This window comes from Balaenoptera physalus (assembly GCF_965194825.1).
Source record: "Balaenoptera physalus genome assembly, chromosome: 3".
NCBI lineage: Eukaryota > Metazoa > Chordata > Mammalia > Artiodactyla > Balaenopteridae > Balaenoptera > Balaenoptera physalus.
The window spans coordinates 114637871-114659990 of NC_138890.1; the positions used below are offsets into that span (position 1 = coordinate 114637871).

Genomic DNA, 22120 nt, shown 5'->3' on the forward strand with positions numbered 1-22120 from the left:
TAGAGAAAGCCCTCGCACAGAAACAAAGACCCAACACAGCCAAAAATAAATAAATAAAAAATAATTTTAAAAAAACCACAATGAGATATCGCCTCACACTTGTTAAGATGGCTATTACCAAAAAGTCAAAAGATAAGTGTTGGCGAGGATGTGGAGAAAAGGGAACCCTTATACAGTATTCATAGGAAGTACAACCATATTGGAAAACAGCAAGGAGATTCCTCAAAAAATTAAAAATAGAACTACCATATGTTCTAGCTATCCCACTTCTGGATATATATCCAAAGGAAAAAAGTCTCTATCTCAACAAGGAATCTGCACTCCCATGTTCACTGCAGCATTATTCACGGTAGCCAAGATATGGAGAAAACCTAAGTGTCCACTGATGGATGAATGGATAAAGAAAATGTGTGTGTGTGTGTATACATACATAATGGAATATCATCTGGCCTTAAAAAGGAAGGAAATTCTGCCATTTGCAACATGGATGAACCTGGAAGACATTATGCTAAATGAAATGAGCTAGACACAGAAAGACAAATACTGCATGACCTCACTTACATGTGGACTCTAAAAAAGTCAAATTCACAGTAGCAGAGAGCGGAATGGCAGTTATTAGGGGCTGAGGAGTAGGATGAGGAAAGTGGAGAAATATTGCTCAAAGGGTACAAACTTTCAGTTATAAGATGAATAACTTCTGGAGACATAATGTACAATTACAGTGAATACGATCAGTTAATAATGTATTGTACACTTGAAATTTGCTAAGAGAGTAGATTTCAAGTGTTCTCATCACAAAAAAATGTAACTATGTGAGGTGATGAATATCACCTTAATTATCTTGATTATCGTAATCATTTCACAACGTACACATACATCAAAACATCATGTATACCTTAAATATATACAATTTTTATTTGTTACTCATATCTCAGTAAAGCTGGAAAAAAACTGATAGGAGAGATGTGGGCATATACATTTGTTCTGTTTCTAAATAAGGTGGAATATTGAAAATTTTAAAGATAGAGCCTCTGAAAAATCTGCAAAGTAACCGTCCCCAAATTGTTCCTCCTAGGGTGCCAAGAGGGTCCATAAAATTTGCTCCTTTCCAAAACTGAACATTACACAAGAAATCTTGAACAATTCATTCATAATCATCTTTTTACTTTATACTCAGTACCAAGAAAACCTCAACCTATCCTCATCTCAACTCAAAATTCAAAATCAATTACTTCAATTCACATAATGTCTTCAAACTACCCAGAATTTTCAAAAAACAGTTATTATAGATGAAATCCAGGAGTTGAGATAATTCTGATTCCTCTACAGCCTCTTTTTTGCCCAGGCAACCATATCTTCACCTAAAAGCTAGAGTGAAATAAAAGTTAAAATCCAGAAAAGTACCTCAGATTTTTTCCCTGAGAAGAGTTCTGTTTGCTAATATAACAACTTGAAAAACAGAGAAAAGACTTCAAAATGGAGGAAAAATTTAAACTCAGAACGTACTCATTTTCAAAAATTTAATTTTTTATGTTTAATTCTCAAACTAATTAAAACTTCTAACACAATATTTCCCTGGAACTTACTAAAGCAGCTGACTGATTTATTATTAATAGTAAATTCATTATTACCAATGTTAAGTGAGCTCTTTACACTACCCAGCAAATACTGTTTCAAACCTTCTCCACTATTCTTAAACCTCAGACATCCCATTTCATCTTCTCTACTGTCAACAGATAACCTTGCATAGTAATTCAGAGAGAAAACATGAAGAAGCCACTCAACTATGGAAACTCCATTAACTTCTCCATACCATATCTACAAATCTACCTATCTTCCTTTTACCTACACCTATCCTCTCCTCCTATATCCTCCAGTTCCAAAAAGCTTTTCTCTAACCTAAAGCCAATCACTCCACCTATAGGCAGGACCCATGCCCTTTCCACCTTCTAAGGAATCTTTCCCATAAACATTTATATGTGCTTAAAGTTTCTTCCACCTCAAAAACAAAACAAAAAAACTCCTTTGTTCCAGCTTCCCATCTTTGGCTCCTCCTCTTCACAGCCAAACTTCCCAAAACAGTTGTAAATAAGCTTAGTTTCCATATCTGTTTTCCTACCCTTTCCTCAACCTATTTCAATCAGTCTTGGATCCAGGCTCACCACTCCCCCTAGACAATCATACCCATCCTCTTGGCTTCAATTATCATCTACATGCCAATGATCACCAAATGTACACTTCTGGTCAATACCTTTCCTCTAAATTCCAGATCTATATGTATTTTTTTTAAATTTATTTTTATATTTATTTTTGGCTGTGTTGGGTCTTTGTTTCTGTGCGAGGGTTTTCTCTAGTTGCGGCAAGCGGGGGCCACTCTTCATCGCGGTGCGCAGGCCTCTCACTATCGTGGCCTCTCTTGTTGTGGAGCACAGGCTCCAGACGCGCAGGCTTAGTAGTTGTGCCTCACGGGCCCAGTTGCTCCGTGGCATGTGGGATCTTCCCAGACCAGGGCTCGAACCCGTGTCCCCTGCATTGGCAGGCAGATTCTCAACCACTGCGCCACCAGGGAAGCCCCAGATCTATATGTATTAAACTATCAACTCTAAATATCTAATTTGATGTTTCAAATGCACATTTAAGACAACATGTCCACAGAACTCATGACATCCCTGCTCACCCTTCAATTCCTATTAAATACACATACTCCTAAAACTTGCTCCTCTTGCATTTTGTTCTGTCTCAGTGAATGGTACCACCATGCATCCAGTTATAGAAGCCAGAAATTTGGGAGTAATCTTCAATATTTTCTTCTCTATCTAAACCAGCGGTTCTCAACTAGAGGCAATTCTGCCCCCCAGGGGACATCCGGCAATGTCTATAGACATTTTTCATTGTCATAACCAGCGATAAGTGGCATCTAGTGAGTTGAAGCCAGGAATGTGGCTAAACATTCCAGGATGCAGATGCTTAGATGACCTAATCTCTAATCCATCAACAAATCCTATCAATTTCACTTCCCCCAACACAGCTTAAATCCAGTTTTTCTTCATCTTAACTACCAGCACTTCCTAATTCAAGGCACCATTACCTTTCACCTAGTACCCAACCATAAATTCCCTACATCCACACTTGTTCAACTGCTTAAAATGAAGTCAGAATAATTTTAACTCATCTCTTTCCTGCTTAAAAAACTCCTAAACCAATCAAACTCTAGCCACCTTGGCCTCCTTTCAGTTCTTTGCATACTCCATGCTCCCTTCTACAATTTTTAGGACCCTCAAATACGCTGTTCCCTCTCTCTAAAGCATTCTCTCCACCCCCACTACTCTTCCACTAGTTAACTCCTACTCACCCTTCAGATCTCAGCTCAAACATTACCTCCTCTAGACCATCACTGAAACTTCAAATAAATTCTCTTACCACTCTGCAATTTTCCTTTATAGCACTTATATAAATAAAACTGCGATTTGCATGATTATTTTTTAATGGCTCTCCCTCTCACTATACTGTATGTACATGTTAAAGAGACCATGTACGTTTACCAAAATGTTGCAGCACAACATTGTAGCATATAGCTGGCACTCACAAATATTTGCTGGATACTAAAAAAATACAGAATCTCATCTACTTCAAGAGTTTCAATTGTCACTTCTATTTCAGGTGACTTCAGGATTCATATCTCTGTCCCCAGGCTTGCTTCTGAAATATATATGGCCAGTTCAGCTACAACATGTTTTTCTACAATACTGATTAGCTTACAGACAATTGGTAAATAAGGGAACAGTATCAATTTAATGTATTAATTGGGTTGATTTGTATGTGGAGCTGAAATTGTGGAATTATAACCTTACAAGGAAAAAAAAAAAAAAAAAAAAAAAGCCCTCAGCTTGGCTGCTCACAGGCAGGAGTCCTTATAGATCTAAGACAACTAAAAATAAGCATCCATATCCAGGGTTCCCACTTGATAAGCATACGCCCAGACTCACACAGCTCTCTGCTGGTGTATTTCCTTCTGAGTCTATCTTAACAGCAGACTCACTGACTCAGAGCGCCACTTTTAACTGCCTTGTCTCAGGGCCCTCCACAAGCCAGCATATCTCAACTCTGTATTGTGTATTTTTAATATCCCATGCAGCAGCATCCAACCATGCTAAGCCACCTACCTGGTCTGTCCAAGTCATTTCCTAAGATATCGATTATTATTCTTGATAGTGTTCTGGTTACAAAACTGTTTAGGTTTTGAGTAGTGTCCTCCAGCCCTATTTCCCCATAGCCCTATATTCTTAGTGTGCAATCTGCAGAACATGAGGTCTTTCAAGAGCACAAACGTTACAGAAGATTTCCCCACAGTTCCAAATAACTCTTGACTACTTCCTCAATCAGCTTATACACCCAAAATCTGGGTTCCTTATCTCTGTTAACAGTCCAGAATCAAATCATTAAAGTTACTGATATCTCTCTCTCTCTCTCCCTCTCCCCCCTATATTCAATCATTCCACACATCTATCAATTTTTCTTATGCACGGTCTCTCACATCTTTTCCACCACCATCCACCGTAACTGAAAGCTTCAGCACCTCTCATCTGAAAGAATTTGATAATTAATAGCCTTCAAGGTAATCATCCAACTTCCAGGCCCTCCTTATTCCAAACCAAACTCCACTATACTCTAAGAACTATCTTCCCAAAAATGCAAATCTAATTGGGCTAGTCCTCTACTCAAAAACCTTCAACGGCATTCTACTGTGCATTCAAAGCCTCAAACTACTGCTCCACTTTTATTTCTCACTGAACCTCCCACTCATTTTACAATCCAGCAGAGATAAACAGAGGTAAACCATACAAACTACTGAGCACGCTGCTGGCAAAGAAAGACACTCAGTAAACATTAGCTATTACTGCCACAGATTACCAGCTATTATAGTCAGTTCTAAGAATGTCATCTCCCTACTCTTGATTTTAAGCATCTTAAGTTCCTCCTGTTTATATTATTAGAGATGAGGGTCAAATCTTGTTTGTGTCACTTACTAGCTGTGACCTTGAGCAAGTTATTTAGCTTTCTGAGCCTCAGTAAAATTAGGATAATATCCATGTCATGGGGTTGTTGAAAAGACTAAATAACATAGCATATGTAGAATGCCTAGAAGAGAAGAGACATCAATAAATGTTAGTTTTCTTAAAAAGTGTTCACTTAAAGAATGGACACAGAACTAACTACTTGCCTTCTTTCTCCCACAACTAGGCAAGTACAGAGTAGCACTCAAAGAAATTGGTTTAACAACAGAATATTATCTTTATCCCTTGAGACAAGTGCTTATGCCAAAACCATAAGATTTAGGACAATCTTTTTCTACGCTACTAAGCAAAGAAAAATTTACTGATATGGAACCATACTTTACTAGATGATTTATACTGACTAATGTGAATCATGTTATTACATTTACTGAGACTCAATATATCCTTGATCCATATGCAGAACTAGTAGTTATTTAGTTAGTTCTAAGAATTAACTATTACAAACATACAAATAAATACATGCAAAAATAGAGAGCTTCAATACTCATGCATAATATATTCCATAAAAAATGGCCCTACCTGCATGTATATATCAAAAACCCACACGTAGTAAAAGGTTGTTATATCATCATTCAAAGAATTGGTCTCATGGGATTTATACCACAGGCTTTCACAATATAGTATTACATGAGTTTCTTTAAAATGAGAAAGCAAAGAAAGGACAAAGAGTCGAGGGGGGGTGGGGAGGTACCAAAACATCCCAAGTTAGTCACTCTGCTTTTGCCTTCCTCCCACTGGTATTGCCTAAATGCTTTTCCTACTTCACAGTAAGAAAAGTATGACAGCCTTTTTCTTAAACAGTGCTGGGACAACTGGACCAAGAGCAAAAAATTAAGTTAGATCCCCTACTTCACACCATATATAAAGATTAACTCAAAATGGATCAAAGACCTAAATCTAAGAACACTATAAAACTCTTAGGATAACATGGAGGCATTAATTATTGTGACCCTGGATTAGGCAATGGTTTCTTAGATATGCCACCAGAAGCTCAAGCAACCAAAGAAAAACAAACTGGACTTCATCAAAATGAAAAGCTTTTGTGCTTCAAAGGAGACCATCAAGAAAGTAAAAAGACACACCACAGAATAGAAGAATATATTTGCAAATCATCTATCTGATAAAAGTCTAGTATTCAGAACATATAAACAACTCTTACAACTCAACAAGAACAACAACAAAAACAATTTAAAAATGGACAAAGGATCTGAATAGACAATTCTCCAAAGAAGATACACATTCCAACACACAAATGAAAAGATGATCAACATCATTAGTCATTAGGGAAATGCAAACCAAAATCACAATGAGATACCATTTCGCACCCACTAGGTTATAACCCACCCGGTTATAATCAAGAAGACAAACAATAACAAGTGTTGGCAAAGATGTGAAGAAACTGGAACACTCACACACTGCTGGTAGAAATGTAAAATGGTGCAGCCACTTTAGAAAATACGTTGGCAATTCCTCAAAAAGTTATACATAGAGCTACTGCATAACTCTGCAATTTCACCCCTAGGTATAGACCCAAGAGAAATGAAAACATGTCCACACAAAAACTTGTACACAGATATTCATAGCAGAATAGTCAAAAAGTGGAAACAGCCCAAAAATCCATCAACTGAGGAATGCACAAATAAAATACTGTTTATCTATATAATGGAATATTACTCAGCTATAAAAAGGAATAAAGAACTGAGAAATGCTACAACATGGATGAATCTTGAAAACATGCTAAGTGAAAGAATCAAGACCACATATTGTATGACTCCATTTACATGAAATGTTCAAAACAGACAAATCCATACTGATAAAAAATCGATTAGTGGTTGCCAGAGGCTGTGGGAGAGGGGCAGAGATGAGAAAGGAACTGCTACTGGGTACAAGGTGTCTTTTGGGGATGATGAAAATGTACTGGAATTAGACAGTGGTAATGGCTGCACAACCTTGTGAATATAATAAAAACCACTCAATCATACACTTTAAAAGAGTGAATTTTACGGGGACTTACTTTCCTGATGGCACAGTGGTTAAGAATCCGCCTGCCAATGCAGGGGACATGGGTTCAAGCCCTGGTCCGGGAAGATCCCACATGCCGCTGAGCAACTAAGCCCATGTGCCACAACTACTGAAGCCTGTGCACCTAGAGCCTGTGCTCCGCAACAAGAGAAGCCACTGCAATGAGAAGCCCGCTCACCGCAACGAAGAGTAGCCCCCGCTCGCCCAACTAGAGAAAGCCCGTGTGCAGCAACGAAGACCCAACGCAGCAAAAAAAATAAATAAATAAAATAATGAATTTTATGACACAATTACATCTCAATTAAAGACAAAAGGAATGATAGGAGAATAAAAAGCAGCACAACTAAGGAATGAAGCAAGTGTTCCTTTTTGACCCAACATTTTCTGTACACTTACTATGTTCCAGACCTATGCTGGTTGCTAGGAACCCAAAGATGAGTAAAACAAAGTCACTACACTCTTTTCAGGCTCCTTCTCCTTAGCCTACAAATGTCATATTTCTCCAGAGTAGAGCAGCTTTGAAAATGCAAAAACAACAAATATAAGCCACAGACAATTCAAGAGAATGCAGATATTTACATTATAAACTCTTCTAAATTACCCAGAATTTTTTTTTTAGGTTTCACTAAATATGGGGAGAGAGAAGAGATATGCTTCTAATACTGGTATTAAATAACTCATTGTTCCCCAACGCTGATAATGTCATTTCCCAAGAATTATTATTTTAAGAGCTTCATTTCATTTATTTGAAATTTTTTTTACAAATAATGTTTTTGATAAATCTTTCCTGATCATATCCCTTTGGAAGTATTACTTTCTCACTGACTCCTGGGTTCTCTATTTTTGACATTAAAAACTTCATGATAAAAACAAATATCCCAAAAGATGCTTTTTAATACTTTACTACAATATCCATATGAAAGCTTGTTTTTCTGTAATAAGAATAGGTAACGACAGAATTCTCTAAACTAAGAAATCAAACATTTTAGGCTTTAATCCCAGATTTTTATAAATCACAGAAAATCTGATATCCTGATATGAAAGCTGCATTTCCAAAGAAGAACAGCTCACAAAAATCAAAGAATCAAATTTAGACAGAAAACTGAATAGTAGTTTAAATAGTGCAAAAAAGGGCATGTTCTACTTCATCCAAGACATTAGATATTTCTGATACTTTTAATACACTATTTATATTAACTTCCCAAAACATAAAACTAAAATCTACATTAAAATTACCTTATCTTTGGCCTCAGGCAGTGTGATTTCTCTAGGTTCTAAAAATGGTATTTCTCGAAAAGGTGGAACACCTCTGACTATATCTGGTACATAGTGTGTATGAAACAATGGCGGCATTGAGTATCTTCTTTCACCTGATAAAGGCACTATGTGGTTAACTATAGTTGGCTCTTGGTGAGGTGAATGGAAACGTTGTCGTTTACCATCAAGAGGAAGATTCTTTTCATCGCTTAATCTCCTGAAAACAAACAATATACCTTAATGATTAAAGATATAATTTTCTGATTACAAATAGAAAACACTAAAAATATATAAATAGATGACAATACTGACTTTTTCAGTGAGGCCACATTATTAGCTCTAAATGAATCTTAAAATATTCATTTTCGGCATAAGAGATGCCTTAGAGAACACTTTAGAAAAAATGTGTAATAATGATGCACTTTTTAAAAAAACAAACCACATATATACATTAGGGTTGGTCTCCTGCATTTGAACTACCACAATACTTCATATCAGCAGCAAAAACTTGGCAGGAGAATTTCTATTTATAGAATCACTAACAATAAAAGATCCAAACTCTAACATAAGGAGGATAAGATTAACTGAACTGAGTGCTATATATAAAAAAGGGCTCTTTGAGAACACCTATGTTCTGGTTTATCAGTAGGAAAGACCAAATTAAGAGACAGTTACTTTTTAAAAAAGCTTTATATAAAGACATTGGACAACTAAAGAAATCTGAAAATGAACTGCATTTCAGATAACAGTATTGTATTAATGTTAAATTTCTCGGGCATGAACAATATATTTTTGGTTATACAAGAGAATATCCTTGTTCTTAGGAGGAACGCACTGATGTGTTGTGGGGTAAAGTGCAACGATGTCAACAACCTTCTTTCATATCACTCAGAAAAAAGTAGGGGTAGGGAAGGAAAAAGGCAGAATAAAACAAATCTCGCAGAACCGATGAATCTAGGAAAACCACATACAGGTATTCATTGTACTACTCTTCAAATTTTTCAGGAGGCTTAAAAATATTCAAAACAAAAAGGGAAAAACAATTTAAAAGTAATTATTTGAGGGAAAAGAAAAGTATTTACTTTATTAAGTTGTTTACACCATAGGAAATTATCCAATTCCTTTTGAACTCTAAAATTTTATGAGTCATAGCCACCTGAAGGTTTTTATTTTAATACTCTTGGGATTATGTCAATTACTCTCTCCTTGACAGACCCACAAAATAACTGGTACTCCTACTCACAGGTAAAGATGTTAAAAACATAAGTTTAGGGGGCTTCCCTGGTGGCGCAGTGGTTGAGAATCCGCCTGCCAATGCAGAGGACACGGGTTCGAGCCCTGGTCTGGGAGGATCCCACATGCCGCAGAGCAACTAGGCCAATGAGCCACAACTACTGAGCCTGCGCGTCTGGAGCCTGTGCTCTGCAACAAGAGAGGCCGCAATAGTGAGAGGCCCGCGCATCGCGATGAAGAGTGGCTCCCACTTGCCACAACTGGAGAAAGCCCTCGCACAGAAACGAACACCCAACACAGCCAAAAATAAATAAATAAATAAATTTTTTTTAAAAAACATAAGTTTATATTTTATTTTTTTTTATTGTTTTTTTAAATGTATTTATTCATTTATTTTTGGCTGTGTTGGATCTTTGTTGCTGCGTGCGGGCTTTCTCTAGTTGCGGCGAGCGGGGTCTTCATTGTGGTGCACAGGCTTCTCATTGCGGTGGCTTCTCTTGTTGCACAGCATGGGCTCTAGGCGCGTGGGCTTCAGTAGTTGTGGCACGTGGGCTCAGTAGTTGTGGCTCACGGGCTCTAGAGCGCAGGCTCAGTAGTTGTGGTGCACAGGTTTAGTTGCTCCGCAGCATGTGCGATCTTCCCCGACCAGGGCTCGAACCCGTGTCCCCTGCATTGGCAGGCAAATTCTTAACCACTGAGCCATGAGAGAAGCCCCTTTAACACTTTTTAAACATAAAATTTAGAGCTTTATATGCTGAATATCTTCTATTGAGAATGTCAATTTTAGTTTTAAAAATACATACGTATAATTATGAACTAGTGGAATTTATTTTCATTCATGATTCACAAATGGGCTAGCAAGGCAACTTCTAAAAAATGAAAATTTGAATAAAGTCAATAATTTAAGCATCATTATATAGTTTTCCACAATGACAACTTTGAAGAAGAATTCACAGTGCTTCTAAGTATGGGATGTAGAGCCAAACCACCTGGTTTCAAATCCCAGCTATGCTACTTCTACCTGAATAACCAGATCATTACTTCTGTGCACTTCAGCTTTCTCCTCAAAAGAAGAGGCGTAACCGTACTTACCTCATAAAGTGTTGTGAAACTTAGTCAAACCATTATTTGCAAAGTCCTTAGAACAATGCCTACTACACATAGTGAGTGATCAATAATTCTTAGCTAGTGTTATTTCTAGTTGGACATAAAAGTTACGGAATGTTTATACAGACTATAAATAGCAATATCTTGCAAATATTGCCAAATTTTATTTTAATAATTACCCCTAAAGTTCTATCATAATTACCCCGTGATACATCAATTTCTTTTAATCAAATTGGTTAAAATGAATTGATTCCTGATTTCTCTATAGAAAGCTTTATGTAAAAATTTTCACTATAATAATATGTATCATGGAACCTTACCTGTGTAAGATAAATCAAATAGTAAACTTTACTAGAAACAAGGTGTTATAGGCTGAATTATGTCCTCTCAAAATTCATATGTTTAAGTCTTAACCCCTAGTACTTCAAAATGTGACTGTATTTGGACACAGGGCCTTTAAAGAATTAACTGAGTTAAAATGGGGTCATTAGAGTGAGCCCTAATCCAATATAATTAGTGTCCTCAGAAGACTAGATTAGGACACCGAAAACACAGAGGGATGACCATTTGAGGAGAGAGAAAGAATGCAGCCATCTATAAGCTAAACAGGGAGGCCTCAGAGGAAACCAAACCTGCCAAAACCTTGATCTTGGACTTCTAGCCCCCAGAATTTTGAGAAAATTAATTTCTGTTGTTTAAGCCACCAAGTCTATTGTACTTTGTTATGGCGGCCCTAACAAACAGATACAGAAACCCAACTGATTTAGTTAAAAATCTCAATTAAAAGTAGTTATCTGAAGACAGTTATCCCTAAAATTTTTTAAATACTTTGAAGTTTTAAAATTCTGTTACAGGACTGATCTGATCACACAGGTCCCAGAAAACAAAATGTAGGGCATAGTGTCCATTCAACTTAATACAAGATACAGTGTTAAACAGTTCCCCAAAATGCAAATTTTTCTTTTAAAATAAGTAAGAAATACTTACTTCCTTCCTCGAAATAATGGGGAAGTTGAGGTCTGTATTGGACTGACATTTCCATATGTCAACTGCTGTAATGATACAGCTCTAGACAAGCTACCAAAGACAAAGAAAGAATAGTAGTAGTATACATTTTTTTCCTTAAAAACAAAAAACTAATTTCAGAAAAACTAAACAGTTCACTGATCAAAAGAAAACAAGACATGATGACATTTTCTCTAGCTCCAAATGTTTCATACAAAAAGGATTTGTGTCAAGTAGAAAATGACACTTACAAATGACATGGGCCAAAATAACACCGTACTTACTCTGTATTCTGAAAGTTGAACTGTGCATCTATAAGCTGCTGGTGTGAATAAAGACTTGGTGACAGGGTGAAGAAGTTATTATGTTGTTGATGGTTTGGAGTGAAAGGCGGGCGACCCAAAATTGAGTTTGGGAACATGCTCTTGTTCACTAAGAGTAAACATGTATTCTTCTACCTAGAATAGTTTTAAAGATAATTTATTACAGCTTAAAGACATTGAACTCTTTGGTAACTAGCATCTGCTAATTAATAAACAATTTGTTACCAAGTTACGAATTTCATTTGCAAAGTTCTTTTTTTAAAATTCAAACAGATCTCTTAAGTCACACCATAAGTAACAAAAAAAACTTACTAATAATAAATTTTAAATCTAGATTAACCACATTATTCAAATGATAGTAAAATCTGTGCGTTTCTAATTTTATGATGAATTTTCCCTAATAAATTTATCCTAATATCAACAAATCTTTTAGAATCAAGTTAACACCACTATACTCTGATAATAAAAAGAAACAACCCAAGTGAGACATTTAATGAAATCCTACAATTTCTTACATTTATTCCCAATCTAATTTACTCAAAGGTATAAGCTGTCATGACAACCTGATTCCCAGGATTTAGATCGTACAGATCTGATCAAACAAGGGATGGAATTTGTATCACCTAATAACTATTTATAAAATTCTGAGATTCCCCTCAAAGTCTAAACAACTTATAAAAAGAACTTCCAATAAAAGAGTTTGTTCCACACAAATGGGGAAAACCTAGGTACAAAGCAATCAGAATCGTTCACTGCCCCAAGCAGAAGACTAGATATTTATTCTTTGCAATGACTGACCCCAAGAGGCTATAAGCTTACAAAGTGTAGGGTAAGAAAACAAACTGAAAACAAGTATTAAGTGAAGTCTACAAAGTAAAAATAGGATCCCCAGCCTGCATTCCCAATTCAGGCAATTAGAAAACTCATCTATGGAATAATGGAACAAGAAACCATATAATACAGTAACCAAAGAACCTGTAACATAGGAACAGTCACTCACCAAGAAAAAGTTAAGCTCGCTCGCAACCTACAATGAAGCCTACTATTGAACTGCCTACCCATGCACATAAGCTTCCAATTTAGATTTCTAGTTAGAAAACAGACATCCATGGATTATCAAAAGTTAAAAAAAAAAAGGCCTAGGAATAAACAGAAACAACACCTGCAACAAATGAAAAGTGAGAAGAAAAAAAAACCCTCCATAATTAATGAAAAAACATTGCATATGTAAATAAGAATGTGTTTTTCAAAAAGCAGAAAGGGCTCTTGGAAAATTAAAAGCAGAAATATCCAGCAGGAAGCTAAAAGATAACATTGAGGAATGAACAGAAAGGAAAAATTGGTGAGGGCAGACAGGAGGCAGGACAGTAAGAGAAAAAAATATAAGAGAACCAAACTATGTGGTCCTACATCCAATACAATAGAAGTTCCAGGAGGAACAGAGAAAACACAGAAAAGGAAATTACCAAGTAAATAAAACAAGAAAATGTTCAAGGCTGAAGAACACCAAGCCTTAGACTGAAAGGACCCAATGAGTATAAAGCACAACTGAATATATATATATATATATATACACACACACACACATATACATACACACACACACATATAAAGGTATATTACAGTGAAATTTCAGAATATCAGGTAAAAGAAGCTTATAAATATTACAGAGAAAGAAAATGTTATAAACAAAGGGATGGTATGGATAAACAACAAGGTCCTACCATATGGCACAGGGAACTATATTCAATCTCCTGAGATAAACCATAATGGAAAAGAATATAAAAAAGAATGTATAACTGTATCACTTTGCTATACAGCAGAAATTAACACAACATTGTAAATCAACTATACTTCAATTAAAAAAAAAAAACACACCTAGGGATGGTAATCAAAATGGCTTTGACCCTCTCAGTAGCAACAGTAGAAACAAAACAAGGAAGTGAATGCCTTCAAGGCTCTGAAGGAAATGCTTTCTAGCTATAATTTTATACCCAGCTATACTATCAGTGCAAAAGGAAAATAAAAACATTTTTAGACATGTAAGGTATCAAAAAAAAAAAAACAAAAAAAAGAAAAGAAAATCTGGGATCTAGGAAAAGGGAGATCTGACACAGGGCAGAGACAAATTCCCCAGGATGATTGTGAAGGGAAGCTAAATAAACAGCTTAAGTTAGAACACATAGAGGGCTTCAAGAAGATATCCAAGGAGGAAAAAGATTAACTGGTAGATTACCTTATATATTTGACCACAGAGAGGAGTTCGGCTAACAGAGCAGAAATAATTATAGGAACAGAAATGCAGCAAGTTAAAAATAAATTACTAAACTACAGACAAAACACATTCAAAAGGTCATATAAAAAAAGAAATATAATCAGTCACCTACTTGGTTCTTACAATAACATGAACATTGAACATACTGATTTAAACAGAAATTGTAATATATTTATTATATATTTACTACACTGTATTTATTTACAGATTACATATACTATATGCTACATATATTTACATGTTTATACACACACATAAATCTCACAATTTATGATGAGAGAGGGTACATAAAAGTGGTAAATCCTCATTTTCAGTGGATGTCAATCCAAAAAACAAGCTTTATAAAAATTTCTGCTTTTTTTTTTTTTTTTTTGAAAAACAGAGGAAAATAACATATAAGCTGCTAAAAGAAATGGTAATTGCTTCTGGGACTAAGACGAGATGGCTGGAAAAATTAGAATAGGAGACAACAAGAGAGAAAAGAGAAAGATCTGGGAAGAAACAATAAGTCACTCACAGAAACTTTATTCCTTTTCAATTCTGTAAGATTAAAATTTCCTAGACTGGCCAAAGAGTGAGATTCACCAGTCCAAGGTTCATAACAGATTATGGACAATAGTCTTGGGCCACCATCAGATCCCATCCCAAGTGCCTGACTCTAATTTGGACCAGAGACAAGGTGTTACCTCCAGAAAACAAGAGTTTGTCAGCTTTCTTCAGCAGGCCTTTATCTCTTGTTATAGGAAATTGATTAAAACAAAAAATCAATCCTATCAAATCTGCTAAACTGTACTCTCTGATGTTCACTGATCAGAGGAAATACCTTCAACCAAGCAGGATGCCGGAGAATTCTTTATTAAAAGTACACTCAATAATTGTAGAATGCCAGATCTAAGGCTGTCAACTAATGCCTTCTTCTCCCTTTGCCTGGGTTTACACTCCTTCTTGGCTTCCTTGACTCTGCTCCTCTGACTCAACTCCCCATAAAACAATTACTATTTCATAGAATTCATGAGAAAATGACATTAAATACAATTCATTATAATGAATTTTGCTTGATATTTAATTTTGTTGTAACAGATACTATAGATCTGATCAAACAAGAGAAGGAATTTGTATTCAGAAAAACTAGAATTAAAACACTCTATATTCAGATTTATTTAAATCAGTTCATAGCTACAATTCTAGACATTTTGTTTATACCTATAAATAATATGCTTTTGTTTTTCTTCAGGCTTGAGACCCAAAATGACATAATAGCCCAGACCTCACCTAATTTCTACTGCATTACATGGTCAGGCTCAAACTTAAGAATAAGTCAAAAGATGTCTTGTAGCCCAGAAGTACTCCTCAAACGATCAAATTATCCACGGCTTAAAAGCTGAGAATGATTCCATACTCAAAAGTATACTTTAGGGCAGTTATCTAAATCAGCCTATCCTTAATTCCCAGATAAGCATCAAAGGTTTTCCAGCGCCTCCAAAAACGGGTTCTCCGCAGGATGAATTTTTGGCCCTCAAGTCTGGCTCCTAACCAGGCCAGCCTTCAAAGTGGGGAGGATCATTCCTAGGGAATGTAATCAATGACATTCAATGCTCTCCAACACAAGTATTCTGCATGCCCATCTAAAGATAAGGAAGTAAACCAAAAGCCCATGAATTTCAATTCCTCTTTCTAATATTTCTCCTAATACATTCCAACACTAATTTTGATGAAGATAAAAATGACACCAAAATAATAACCTATTATAATAAAACAATATAAGGGATCATTTTTTAAACACAATAGAGTTTCTGAGAATAAAATCCAGCAAAACTATTACCATACCAGATTTAAGGGGACCTCTACAAAATTTTAAATCTTTTTCTTTATATTCTGAATGAAAGCCTTGTTCACCAAGTAGACAATGATCCATAAAAAAAAAATTACTCCACATTAACCACGGTAGCAGGTTTAAGAAATTTTATAAGTAAAATCCAGATATTGGTGGTATCCTATTTTTCTTAGTTTGAAAATTATCAATTTCTCAATCTGTACTTGACTATAAAAAAGAATAATCTGGGTAAATTTTGAACTGCTTTAGAACTGTTGCATTGGTTCTTGCCTTAAGGAGAGAATCTTAAGGATTACTTCTTGACTAAGGTTGCCCATTTGGAAATTACACAGGTTTATTTGTAAATAATCATATATGAGACAAGGCAGTAATGGAGTAGTTCACAAAGTAATTCCTAGTGATATAGCATTTGGTCCTATAACTTACAACCCGGAATTTCTGTCCTAAACTTGACCTCTCCTCCAAGGAATTAGAGAACACTCAAGGTTACATAATTCCTTCATCAAGATTCCTTGGAAAGTGGAATCTACCTAGTATAAAAACCAGAAATGTAGTAGCAAATCTAGTTATCTGTCCACTTTGTCCAAATGCCTTTGATCCCCTAAACTCACTTTTTTTCTCCACAATGCAAAAAGTCCAACTCCTAAATCCTGCTCACCCTCTGTCAAACCACCCACAGGTTTTGAAAAAGACATTCTTTTTAAATTAATTTTTATTGGAGTATAGTTGCCTTTACAATGTTGTGTTAGTTTCTACTGTACAGCAAAGTCAATCAGCTATACATATACATATATCCCGTCTGATCAAGAATTAGATCCCATCCAAGTATTAAAAAATAATCTAGCCACGTGATTCCAAATGGACATTTCTAAAATACCTATTTCACACAGAGCCTGTTACACTTCCTGATCAGACAGAATTGGGACTATTCACACCAACAGAGTAATGTTACTATTATTTGGCTATTAATCAGTACATATTAAGAGCCTTCTAGCTGTTAATGCCATGTTTAAAGCCTTGTGGTAATAAAGCGTACAATATGAGGGTATTTACAAAAGTAGTATGTCGCCTGTAATTCAAATGCACAGACTTAGTGTTCAGTTCTGATTCATCCCCACAAAACCATACACCACACGTTTGTTACGTTGCCAATGTAGCTTGAGTTTGTTTCATTTTCTTTTTTGTTCATCGTATTGGTATACCAATATAAATAAACGACTGCTATTTTAAACAAAGAGCTGAGAGAGGATCAAACAAGGCAGGGAACTTGGATAGTAGAGAATTTATGAGACACAGAAGCCCCCCGTGTTCTGACCTAGAAAGAGAGATGGAGAACCTATCTACAAAGGCTGAACGGTGCAAAAAACAAAGGGGATAGACAACAATCTGACAGTCCTAACCTGTGCAGTTTCCTGTAAAGCTAAGAACTGAGACAATTTCACAACCACTTAGTGAAAAGTCTTAAATTTTTAATTATTAATTCAGATAGTTACCTTAGTTCTTCACCACCCTTTGAAACCCCATGCAAGGTCCCAAGACAGTCTTCCTCGTTTGGTCCTAGACTGAAGACGGGGCGCGACAAAGACAAACGAATGGGAAACGTTTAAGAGTTCCTAAGATTCTTCAGAAAGTACCGTAGCCTGGGGACCGCCCATACGTCTGGGATATCACAGAGATTATGCCGGAACCTCCCACGCAAAACACTACAGTTTCCGAAAAAGCTCCCGGCGCCCCGCCCCCCACCCGGGCCTACACTGTTGCTTTCCTCTCCGAAACCCCCTAACTCACAAGTGTCCTCAGGGAAGGCTAAGCAGGAGGATCTACCGGCACCGCCAGCCCAGGAGCTCCAGAGCCGGAGCAGGGACGGCCCGGCGCGCTCGGTCCTAGCTTTCTCCCGAGCCAAAGGAGTTAGTGCCCGAGCGGAATGGGTAGGCCCGGCTCCGGCTCCGGATTGCGATCTAATTCCCGGGCTCGGCGGCCGGGGAGGAGCGACACAAGAAAAGGCAGGGCCAGCAAGAGTGAGGGAGCTCGAGGGCGGTGGCAAGAGACGGAAGACGAAAAGGTAGCCGGAAAAAAGCGGCGTAGAAAGCCCTGTCGGAAACACCCGGAAGACCGACGTGACCCCGGATGGAAACAGCGAGTAGGGGGACGGAGGTCATACTTCCGGCAGCCGCCTCGCTCTCTCCTGCGAGCTCTTCGCTCGAGTGCGCAAGCGCACGGCTCCTGGGGGCCCGGCTGGGAGGGAGCGGGACGCTCAGCAGCTGCGAGAGCGAACGAGAGCGCGTAGGGGAGGGGTTGGGACTGCCCTGAGAAAGGCGGAGCGGCAGACGTAGGAGGGTGGGCGGCGGAGAGCTACCCTGCCCCCGCTCCTCAAGCTCACATTCTGATAAACATTTTTTTACTGGTCCTTCCTGTCTCTCAGCCGGGTGACTCCTCCCCAGAGAAGCTTTTCCTGGCCAAGTTTTCCCCTCACTCTTCTGCACCGATCAGTATTAAGCTTTGTTTTTCCCCGTTAATGAACTGAGAGCTGCTTGGGGACCCTTATTTATCTATAAAGCCCGGACTCAACTCCCTGCCTTAGTAGCTAACATTCACCAATAAAACAAATATTTAATATTTTTTCTTGAGTGAGCTTTAATAGTTGTGAAAATATAAGTTGTTGAATTTATTCGTGTAAATCTGTTAACAATATTCCTTTGTTGTCCTTTTTATTCCTGAAATTGGGAACGTGTGTCTTTTTTCTTTTTTCCTGATCGACCTGGCAAGAGGCAATATTAACCTCACTGATTTCAAATCTCAAAGTCAACTTTTGGTTTCATAGATTTTCTTTATTTTTCTTTTCTCTTTCATTGATTTCTGCTGTTATGTTTATGTCCTTTATTTTTTTTTTTTTTTTGAAGTTTTTAAAATTAATTTTCCAGTTTCTTGGAAACTGAGGTCTTTGATTTGAGATGTTTCTTCCTTTGTAATATAGGCATTTAGTAGTATGAGTTTCCTTCAAAGTACTGTGTTAGCTGTATCCCACACATTTTAATATATTGTGTTTTCATTTTACTTCATTTCAAAATACTTTCTAATTTCCCTATATGGGTTTTTTTTTTTATTTGATCCTCGGATTATTTATGTTATTAAGTCTCCAAGTATCAGACTTTCCGGATACCTTTCTGTTATTGATTTCTAATTTAATCCCATTATCATCAAAGAACATACTTAATATAATTCAAATCATTTTAAATTTATTGAGACTTGTTCTGTGGCCCAGAATATGGTTGGTCTGTCTTAGTAAGTGTTCAGTGTACGTTTAAAATAAATGTGTATTCTGTAGCTGTTGGGTGAAATGCTCTACAAATGTGAATCACATCAAGTTGCCTGATATTATTGTTCAAATCTAAATCCTGGGGGGGATTTAGAACATACTTACTGATTTTCTGTCTACTTATTTTATTAATTATTAAGGGAAGAGCACTGAAATCCCTCACTATAATTATGGATTTTTCTAGTTTTCCTTGCTGTTCTATCAGTTTTTGCTTTATGTGTTGTGAAGCTCTGCTGTTAGTTGCATAAACATTTAGAATTGTTTTATTATTTAGGTGAATTTATCTTTAATGAAATGAATATGAAAATTATTATGTCATTATGAAATGATTCACTTTATAAATGACCCTCTTTTTTTCCTGATAATATTCTTTGCTCTAATTGTACTCTGTCTGATGGTAATACAATCACTACAGCTTTCTTTTTTATAGCGTTAACATGGTTTATTTTTAAGGGAAAAAGTTATTCCAGTTCTACAAAAGTCTTCCAGGAAATTGAAGGGTAAATACTTCCCAGATCATTCTATAAAGACAGCATTACTCTGATACCCAAACTCAAGATGTTCCAAGAAAAGAAAACAATGGGCCAATAGCCTCATAAACATAGATGCAAAAATTCTTAATAAAATTCTACCTATTTTTGTTCCACAATATATAAAAAATATTATACATTATGACCAAATGAGGGCTTATCCCAGGAATGCTAGGCTGAATTAACATTGGAAAATCAAACAACATAATTCACCATTAGCTAAGACTAAGAAAGAAAAATTGTATGATCATTTCAATAGGTGCAACAAAAGCATTGGAAAAATTCAATACCCATTCCTAGGAATATAAGAGAAAACATACAACTTGATAGAAAGCATCAATAAAAAGCAGCACACTTAATAGGAAAGAACTGAATATTTTCTTCCTAAGATCAGGAATAAGGCAAGAATTTCTGCACTCACCACCTCTTCAACATTGTACTGGGGGAGTTCTAGCCTGCACAATAAGGCAAGAAAAAGAAATAAAAGGCATCCAAATTGGAAAGGAAGAAGTAAAACTGGCTTTATTTACAGGTGACATGATATATGGTCAAAATTCTATAGAACCTAAGAAAAGCTACTGGAACTCAAATGAGATCATCAAGACTACATTATATAAAAATCAATATACAAAAGTAAATTGATTTGTATTATACTAGCAACAAACAATCTGAAATTGAAATTAAAAATACCAAATGCTTAGAGATGAGTTAATAAATAAATATACATTTATTTATTTATACAAATTGTACACTGAAAACTACAAAATACACTGAGAGAAATTTAAGAAGACACAGATAAACAGAAAGATATATATCATGGGTTAGAAGACTCAATACTGTAAAAGTGTCAATTTCCCCTCAAATTGATCTATAGATTCAGTACAACCCAAATCAAAATCCCAGCAGGCTTTCTTAAGTAATTGACAAAGTGATTCTAAAATTTATATGGAAATGCAAAGGACCTAGAATAACTGAAACAATTTTAAAAGAGAAGAACAAAGTTGGAAAATTTACACTACACTACCTGATTTCAATGTTTATTATAAAGCTACATTAACCCAGATAGTATAGAACTGATATAAAGAGAGACAAACAGATCAATGAAACTGAATAGTGAGGTTTTTAAAAGTCACATATATCTCTATGGTCAAATGATCTTCAACATAGACCAAGGGCAATTCAATGGGTAAAAGAAACACTTTTCGCTAATAATGCTGGAATATTTGGATATCCATATGTAAAAAATCAATCAATCTATCTATCTCATACTGTATGTGAAAACACAAAACGGATCATATATCTAGCTATAAAACTTTAAACTTCTGGAAGAAAACAAGAAAAAATTATTTGCAACCTTAGGCTAGGCAAAGATTTCTTAGGTATGGTATTAAAGCACTATCCTTAAAAGAAAAAAAGTGATAAACTGGACTTTATCAAAATTAAGTACTTCTTTTCAAGACACTGTTAAGAAAGTGAAAAGACTAGGCAAAAACAGAAGATGCACCCAACCCCCAGCTTTGGGGCAGAGTCAGGGAAGAAGGACAGCAGAAAGGGACTTGGGGTGTTTTGATGATGTGGTTTTTGTGATTGTTAATTTTATAATTGGCATGTGATTGGCAACATGAGCTCTTCTGTGATGTGGAGTCATCTACAACTTCTAGGTTTGGATGTAGCAATGTGGAATAGAATGGATGTAGCAATGTGGAATAGAATGGATACAAATAAGGACTACTATTGTATTTTGTACCTATTATATGCCATCTCATTTGGGGCATCTTGGGGATGGAGTAGTAAACAAAATTAACCCAGTCTGTTCTCTCCTGTAGTTTACAATTCAGAGAGAATAAACTTTCCAAATTTAGAAAACAAAAATCTAATTGTATTTTTTTTAAATTGGTGCTTCTGAAAGGAATGCCCTTTATTTATTTATTTATTTATTTATTTATTTATTTATTTATTTGGTTGTGCCAGGTCTTAGTTGCAGCAGGCAGGTTCCTTAGTTGTGGGAGGCAGTCTCCTAGTTGCGACTTGTGGGCTCCTTAGTTGTGGCATGCGAACTCTTAGTTGCGACAGGCATGTGGGATCTAGTTCCCCAAGCAGGGATTGAACTCGGGCCCCGTGCATTGAGAGCACAGAGCCTTAA

The 22120-nt window shown here is 36.3% G+C and overlaps 1 protein-coding gene across 4 annotated transcripts in view; it reads right to left on the bottom strand.

Moving 5' to 3' along the window:
* TENT2 (terminal nucleotidyltransferase 2) overlaps window positions 1-18255 on the bottom strand; it is a 58719-nt gene extending 40464 nt beyond the window's left edge. For 2 of the 4 annotated variants that reach the window (XM_082458145.1, XM_082458144.1), the window contains exons 1-5: window positions 17920-18238; window positions 17625-17693; window positions 11984-12157; window positions 11682-11771; window positions 8334-8571 (exon numbers count right to left, since the gene is read on the bottom strand). In XM_082458145.1, the coding sequence (XP_082314271.1) occupies window positions 8334-8571; window positions 11682-11771; window positions 11984-12120 (465 nt within the window). In that variant the 5' untranslated portion in view covers window positions 12121-12157; window positions 17625-17693; window positions 17920-18238. Of the gene's footprint in view, window positions 1-8333; window positions 8572-11681; window positions 11772-11983; window positions 12158-17624; window positions 17694-17919 lie in introns of all 4 variants that reach the window. The other 2 variants (XM_082458143.1, XM_082458142.1) reach the window with 2 other exon arrangements.
* Between the last annotated feature and the right edge of the window lie 3865 nt (window positions 18256-22120).